Genomic DNA, 8,451 nt, shown 5'->3' with positions numbered 1-8,451 from the left:
AGGGAACTAAGCCTGCCTGCTGCTATTCTGATTACAGCATTTGTCCCTGGGAGAGACAGCTCTGGGATTGATGCTATTTTTCTTCCCTCTCAGGAAAGTGACTTGGGCTGTGTATCTGAGAGGGCCAAGGAGCACCTACACATGACAATTTCTGCTTAATCCCCCAGCAGGTTTTTGAATCTGTAGTCCTTCTGATGTGCCATAGAGTTTGACCCATTCATTCCCTCCCCCCACCTCCAGCGAGAAATACAGCATAGGAACAGGGCAGTGCAATTGTGTTGCCTTTTTTCTTTTAATTTGTTGAAATGGTCTCTAGGCAGAAGAAGCAGGGGGAGTAGAAACCAGATGGTTGTATCTGGAGTAGAAACCCACTATTGAGGAGCTTGGAGATGCTCAAATCTGGCAGCAGTATTTTCCTGCAGGGACAGGGGATGAAATAGCAGAGTGGTGGCAAAAGATTTCCAGAAGACTCACCTCCAGTGTGCTTTTTTCTCTATCCAAGGTCCACACACCTTAAAATGCAGTCCCTTTTCCTTTAATTCTTGAAAGCACCACCAACCTTAGATTAGAATAGACTTTTCTTTAAGTTTGGTAGTGAGGAGAGAGGTAGTTAGTGCTAACACAAAGAGGAGAAAAGGAAAGATATATCCTTCTGAATGCAGAGTTCCAAAAAATTGCAAGGAGAGATAAGAAAGCCTCCTCAGGGATGAATGCAAATAAATAGAGGAAAACAATAGAATGGGAAAGACTAGAGATCTCTTCAAAAACATTCCGAGCAAAAAGGGCACAATAAAGTACAGAAATTATATGGACCTAACAGAAGCAGAAGATATTAAGAAGAGGTGGCAAGAATACACAGAACTATATAAAAAAGATCTTAACAACCCAATTAACCATGATGGTGTGTTCACTCACCTAAAGCCAGACATCCTGGAATGCAAAGTCAAGTGGGCCTTAGGAAGTATCACTGCAAACAAAGCTAGTGGAAGTGATGGAATTCCAGTTGAGCTATTCCAAATCCTAAAAGATGATGCTATGAAAGTGCTACACTCAATATGCCAGCAAATTTGGAAAACTCGGCAGTGGCCACAGGACTGGAGGTCAGTTTTCATTCCAATCCCAAAGAAAGGCAATGCCAAAGAATGTTCAAACTACCACACAATTGTATTCACCTCACACTAGCAAAGTAATGCTCAAAATTCTCCAAGTTAGGCTTCAATAGTATATGAACTGAGAACTTCCAGATAGTCAAGCTGGATTTAGAAAAGGCAGAGGAACCAGAGATCAAATTGCCAATATCCGTTGGATCAAAGAAAAATCAAGAGAGTTCCAGAAAAATATCTACTTCTGCTTTGTTGACTACACCAAAGCCTTTGACTGTGTTGTTTAGTGGCTAAGTCATCTCCGACTCTAGCAGCCCCATGGACTATTTCCTTCCAGGCTCCTCTGTCCATGACATTCTCCAGGCAAGAATACTGGAGTGGGTTGCCATTTCCTTCTCCAGGTTTGACTGTGTGGATCACAACAAACTGGAAAATTCTTCAAGAGATGGGAATACCAGGCCTCCTGACCTGCCTCTTGAGAAATCTGTATGCAGGTCAAGTAGCAACAGTTAGAACTGGACGTGAAACAATGGACTGGTTCCAAATTGGAAAATGAGTATGTCAAGGCTGTATATTGTCACTCTGCTTATTTAACTTATATGCAGAGTACATCATGTAAAATGCTGGGCTGGATGAAGCCCAAGCTGGAAAAAGATTGTCAGGAGAAATATCAATAACTTCAGATATGCAGATGACACCACCCTTATGGCAGAAAGTGAAGAGGAACTGAAGAACCTCTTGATGAAAGTAAAAGAGAAGAGTGAAAACGCTGGCTTAAAACTCAACATTCTAAAAACAAAGATCATGGCATCCGGTCCCATCACTTCATGGCAAATAGATGAGAAACAATAGAAACAGTGAGAGACTTTCTTTTCCTGGGCTCCAAAAAAACTGCAGATGGTAACTGCAGCCATGAAATTAAAAGACACTTGCTCCTCAGAAGAAAAGCCATGACAAACCTAGATAGCATGTTAAACAGCAGAGACATTACTTTGATGACAAATGCCCCTCTAGTCAAAGCTATGGTTTTTCCAGTAGTCATGTATGGATGTGAGAGTTGGACCATAAAGAAAGCTGAGTGCTGAAGAACTGATGCTTTTGAACTGTGGTGTTGGAGAAGACTCTTGAGAGTCCCTTGGACTGCAAGGAGATCCAAGCAGTCAATCCTAAAGGAAATCAGTTCTGAATATTCATTGGAAGGACTGACGCTGACGGCTAAAGCTCCAATACTTTGGCCACCTGATGCAAAACTGACTCATTGGAAAAGACCCTTATGCTGGGAAGGATTGAAGGCAGGAAGAGAAGGGATGACAGAGGATGAGATGGTTCGATGGCATCACCGACTGGATGGACATGAGTTTGAACAAGCTCCCAGAGTTGGTGATGGACAGGGAAGCCTGGTGTGCTGCAGTCCATGGGGTCGCAAAGAGTCAGACACGACTGAGCAACTAAACTGAACTAAACTGAATTTACAAATGAGTATTATCCATCCTTCCTTCACTTCCTTGTACCTTCCTTCAGCATCCCAACCACTCACCAAATCCCAGAAAATTTCACCAAACCCTCTAATGTGTTCTCCACTCCCTCCTCCCTACACAAAGGAAGTAGAGAGAAAACTGAGACTGGGGGGTGGGGGGCGCACAAGGAACAGTCAGAGTTGGCTAAGAGTTAATCTCTTTATCTTCCCATCTTTGTGGAGACTCAGCCAAGAGGCAAACCCTTCGGCCTGGTCTCTGGACCATCTAAACACTGGGAAGACTGCTGCTGCACACCAAAGTCTGGGGTGGGGGCTGACGCTTCTCTCCCCAACTCTGCCTTAGGGAAAACTGATTTTCAATTTTTTATGAAGACTGGAAGGACTGTTGCTGAAGCTCACTACTTTGGCCACCTAATGTGAAGTCGATTCATTGGAAAAGACCGTAATGATGGGAAAGATTAAAGACCAAAAAAGAAAGGGGCAGCAGAGAATAAGATAGTTAGATAGCATCACTGACTCAATGGACATGAATCTGAGCAAACTCAAGGAGAAAGTGGAGGACAGAGGAGCCTGGAGTGTGGCAGTCCATGAGATCTCAAAGAGTCAGGCATGACTTAGTGACTTAATAACAATGCAAATGCAGCTGAATATCCATCCAGATATTCCCTGTGAGGGTTTTTTCCTCTCCAACCAAATATGTGGATTCTTTTTCAACACTATTTCTCCAACTCTCCAAAACCCACTGAGTGCTCTACAATTCAATACCCCAAGTTAGCAGCAGTTAACTTCTGTCCAACTTGGCTACAAATTCAAGAGTTCCCACAAACGCCTCTCAGATTTGATAATTTGGTAGCATGACTCGCAGCACTTGGGAATGCACTTTACTAACCAGTTTATTATAAAGATTATGACTCAGAAAGAGATGTGTAGGGTAAGGTATGTAAGGTATGGGAGTGGGGAGGTGGAGATGCCATGCCCCCTCTGAGTATGCCACTCTCCCAGCAACTCCATGTCTTCACCAACCCAGAAGCTCCCTGAATCCCATCGTTTAGGGTTTTTAATGGAGGTTTCATTATGTAGGCATGATTGATTACACTATTGGCTCTTCGTGATTAAATCCGTCTCCAGCCTCTCTCCCTTCTATGGAAGCTGGGAGATGGGGCTGAAAGTTCCAAATGCCTAATCAAGGCTTGGTCTTTCTGGTGACAAGGGGCTCCTATCACCCTCGCACGCATTCTAAGTTGCTTCAGTCATGTCTAACTTTTTGTCACCCTATGGATCATAGCCCACCAGTCTCCTTGTCCCTGGAATTCTCCAGGCAAGAATCCTGGAGTGGGTTGCCATTTTCTTCTCCAGAGGATCTTCCTGATCCAGGGATCAAACCCACGTCTTTTAGATCTCCTATATTGGCAGGTGGATTCTTTACCACTAGTCCCACCTGGGAAGCCCCCTATCACCCTTATCACTGAGGAAATAACAAGAGTTTTAAGAGCTCTGCATCAGGAACTGGGGACAAAAACCAAATATCTTTCTTATTATATTACCCTGTTATGTTTATCCATCCTGCAAAAAAAAAAAAAAAATTCTAGAAACGTCTCCTTATAGTGTTAGCCTTTCTGGCTATTTCTGGCTCTCCTTCTCTGTATACTGGCTATAACCCCATAAGAGACTGACTAGAAACTTCCTTTTTGTTCTTCATTAGGTTTTTCAACACATAACTAGTTCCCCTGTGACAGACTTCTTTATCTGTCCCTTCCAAACAAACCATTCATGGGAACAAGCATTCTCAGAGCACTGGAGTTGAATGCCCACACTAGCTCTCTTCCTTCCAGAAGAATCTTAGGAAGTCAGTGGTAAGGGTGAACTTAAATGGCCAAGGAATTCACTCCAGGGCCCCCTTTCATGGGCCACCTCCTTTGGCCTCTGGGTCACTGAGTTGCACAGAGGAGAACTGAGCCTTTCCAGTGTCCAGGGAGGCCTCTGGGCTCTTGTTCAGCTCTCCACTGGGAAACTCTCTGAGCTGGCTACCCAGCCTCTGGAACGGACGACCAGGAACTTCACCAGTTAAGATGGGATGGGATGGCTGGAGGACCAGTTTGACTGAAGGCCTCTTACCTTCTGCTCCCGCTGGTTTCCCTCCCTGCACATGCTGAACAAAGACAAAAACAAAAACACAACAAAACCCAGGGAAACCAAGCTATTTTAAAATACTGTTATCAAGAGATCTTCCTTCTGAGGTAGAAACCTCACTTCCTCGTCGTCGTCGGGCTCTGCTCATCTGTGGCCCCAGAACGTCTCTGCCGGTGAGGGCCTCAAGCCCACACTGGTTGATCTGGAATCCGGGTTTAGGTCCCAGCATCTGGCAATGTGCTCCACTCTGATGACACTTTTCGCTTCTAATAATAGAGCCGATGAAGTAATATTGCAATTGATGTTCCCGGGGATTTGATTGGATAAGTGCATAAGCCCTGGAGGGGGAAGGGGGTTGTATGGACGGATCACATTAGTATTCCCATCCTATCGATGCGCCGGGCCGCGAACCACGTCAGCCGGACTGATTCCCTGCGTCTGCCAGTCCCGCCACGGATTCATTTGGGATCCTCAAACAGGCAAGCCCCGTGGAGACGAGGGATCAAGACAGCGGATTAGAACCAATTGCCTGCCTCGGGGACAGCCAGCCCTTCCAGGCCCGGTGACTGGGGAGGGAGGGGAGCGCCGCCGCCGTGGGAAGACACCCGAAGCTAGAGCGACACTCTCCCCGCTGCACCCCCACCCCCTGCCCCCCTCCACCTGGCAGCGCAGGCTTTTGAAAACTGTCCATCTGAATGGAAACTCGGAACCGCCGGGCGGCGTGTTCCTTCTCGCGCAGCCTTGCGATCCATGCCGAGCGGAAAGCGGTGCGAGCCCGCTCCAGCGCCCAGCTCCCGGGACAGGGCCGGCAGTGTTGCTGAGCTGAACTTGACCGAGCCCCTTTCTCGCTGCTAGTGGCAGCGATGCTGCACGGCACAGCCAGCGCTTCCCCGGCTCTCCTTCAAGCTGAAGGTTACCCACCCGCGCAGCCAGCCCCAACCCTGTGAGCGCCGCGCCTCGGGTCCCAGCTCCGGCTGCTCGGCGGCGGCTCGCAGGGCAACGACCGGGCCGCCCGCGCCGGGGCGCACTGCACCAGCGGCTTCGGCTTGGTGGATGTGTATGCATGAGTTCTGCACCGAATGGGCGCAAAAAGCGCCCCAGCCGGTCCACCCGCTCCTCAATCTTCCAGATCAGCAAGCCCCCGCTGCAGAGCGGGGACTGGGAGCGCAGGGGCAGCGGCTCCGAGAGCGCCCACAAAAGCCAACGAGCCCTGGACGACTGCAAGATGGTAGGTGGAAAATGCGTCTCCTTTTTTTCCTTTCTTTTTTTTTTTTCTTTTCCCTTTGGAGATGTGGGGGAATCGTGTCCGTTCATCGTTCGCCTGAGTGCCAGCCACTCCGCCACCCTCATCTCCTCCATGCCGATCACGTGCACATGCACTATTTTTAAATCTGCAGTCCCCCAGATTCGGGGTGACACCTGGTCGTCATGGACCCGCCAAGAAGTGCCACGGAGAGAGTCTTGGGGGCAGCGGTTGTAGGTCATCCTTCTAACCCCTCCGAGAATGGCAGATACGAAAGACTCGGTGAACTGGCTGGCTCACCAGGGAGGGGGGGATTAGGAAGGTAAGAGTGCTGAATTGTGGGGAGACAGGAGCAAACAGACCCAAACAGGACGCACAGGGCGCTGCGGTGGGGACGAAGGTTCCAGCGCAGAGGCTGTGGCGGGTCTTCCTGTCAGACAGCAGAGCCCGAACTGTTCAGTGGTCTGGCAGGAAGTGAACGGATTGCCTAATACAACCCACCTTTGGCCTTTTGAAATCCGCAGGCCAATTCAAATTCACATCCCAGCTGTAGTAGAGGGGAACATTGTAGCGAGAGTTGCCAGCATCGCTCTCCGGTGACCTGGGAGTGGCATGGTAGCTCTCCAAATATGCTCTCGATCGTCAGAAACTTGAGTCTGAACGGATGGGAGCAAGTAGGTCTGGAAATAGAACTTCCATGACCAGACTTAGGGATGAAAAATAAACACTTGCCTTGGACAAAGAGAACTTAACAATCTTTGTGTCCCAATCTTTAAACATTCTGTAGGCTCTTTAGCAGGAGATTTGAGGTGGCTCAGGGGTCAGTGAAAGCCTCTGTTTAGGTAGGAAAAAGTAGCAAACTTTTTGGTTATAAATGTCTTATGAAAGAAACTTGCTTCTTTTCCAGCTTGTGCAAGAGTTCAACACGCAAGTGGCCCTGTACCGAGAATTGGTCATTTCCATTGGGGACGTCTCGGTCAGCTGCCCCTCTCTCCGGGCGGAAATGCACAAGACAAGAACCAAAGGCTGTGAAATGGCCCGCCAAGCACACCAAAAACTTGCTGCCATCTCGGGGTAGGAGCCTCTTGGTGTTATTTGGTAATTCATGTATATGAAGTGTGAATGCTGGCACACAATGGATATTTAGAGTGATCAAAGCCTCAGAGATGATCACTGCAAATGTGAGGTTTTAATCAATTACCCTGAGATCAGGATTGTCTAGAGAGCAATGAACAAACTATAGGCCAAATTATAATCCAAAAGTTGTGTGATTTTTGTTTATATGTTGAATATTTGGGTCATTAAGTGTCTTTTTTTTTTTTTTCAAAATTAACTTTAAGTATGCTGGCCACATTTTGGAATTTGAGGCTTAAGATGTTTTTGCACCAAAGTGAAGTTAAATCATCATGCCGCAAGATTATTTTGTCATCTGCTACTAAACATGTACTGCACAAAAATCTTTGCTAAATCCCAGATTTACTGATCTATTTATACCATGAGTCAAATTCTTATTATACCATTTAAATTAAGATCCCTAAAATAAAGTCTTGGATATAAATTACTCTCTTCACTGTAGTGTATGAAAGGGAAGTTTGAACTGGAGAAAAACTTTTTCAAGATTGGGGAAATTCACAAATTTAACTAAATTTAAGCTGCTTATCATCCCTTCCCCAATTATTTTTAATTCTTTTTATCCCATTTATGGATTCTCATGCCTATTTTAGGTGATAAGGCAGTGAGTGAAAACTTCTCTCCTGAGACCACACTCACTTCCTCCTGATCTCTCAATAGTGGGAGAAAATTTAATTGTGGATTTTATTAACAGTTCCTATTTCAGATAAGTACAAAGATTAAGGAAACACAGGAATCTTTATGCAGGTACATTGATTTAAGTGTTTGATTCAGTTTGGATTTAGCCTTTATATATTTGTCTTTATGTATGATTATATCACAGTAGAAGTTCTGGTTAGACTCTTGTGATAATGTTGTAGATTGATCATTTATAGGAATTATATCCAATTTACTTTTTTGAAAGAATCATTTTATCTTTAGTGCCATTAATATATGTAGTGACAGTTATTGGTATATAAAGATTAGAAAGCTGTATGTCACCTCTCTTAATAACTAGTTTATATTTTATATGATGAAAAATGATACACTCTACTAATCTCCTTGAAGTGAGAGACATATAAAATGTTACAAACCTATTTTATTTAGTAGAAGTATTGAAAATTATTGTCCTTTTCTGTTTTGTCTGTTATACTATACTTAAGAAGTGAATCTGGGAGTGAATCTAAGTGTTTAAGGATTTGGGGGAGGAAATGCAGCTGTGAAAAGTATCAGAGAAAAAGAGAGAAAAACAATCAGAAACACAAAAGGGAATCATGGTGGATTAAAATATATAAAGAAACAATGGTTCAGAGAAAAAAACAGGTTTAGAAGAGAGCTAAGGAATTGCGTATTTGTAAACTCCGTGTCTAACAGTTTATGGCAAGTTT

The 8,451-nt window shown here is 45.3% G+C and overlaps 1 protein-coding gene across 2 annotated transcripts in view; it reads left to right on the top strand.

Moving 5' to 3' along the window:
• Window positions 1-5,085: 5,085 nt before the first annotated feature.
• LOC122454497 (regulator of G protein signaling 7 binding protein) overlaps window positions 5,086-8,451 on the top strand; it is a 106,142-nt gene continuing 102,776 nt past the window's right edge. Inside the window, exons 1-2 of one of the 2 annotated variants that reach the window (XM_043489029.1) lie at window positions 5,086-5,938; window positions 6,861-7,027. In XM_043489029.1, the coding sequence (XP_043344964.1) occupies window positions 5,774-5,938; window positions 6,861-7,027 (332 nt within the window). In that variant the 5' untranslated portion in view covers window positions 5,086-5,773. Of the gene's footprint in view, window positions 5,939-6,145; window positions 6,276-6,860; window positions 7,028-8,451 lie in introns of those variants that run through there. The other variant, XM_043489030.1, reaches the window with a different exon arrangement.

Source organism: Cervus canadensis, chromosome 16 (assembly GCF_019320065.1).
Source record: "Cervus canadensis isolate Bull #8, Minnesota chromosome 16, ASM1932006v1, whole genome shotgun sequence".
Taxonomy (NCBI): domain Eukaryota; kingdom Metazoa; phylum Chordata; class Mammalia; order Artiodactyla; family Cervidae; genus Cervus; species Cervus canadensis.
The sequence above is the reverse complement of the archived record's forward strand: the minus strand, read 5'-3'. Positions and strand labels throughout refer to the sequence as shown.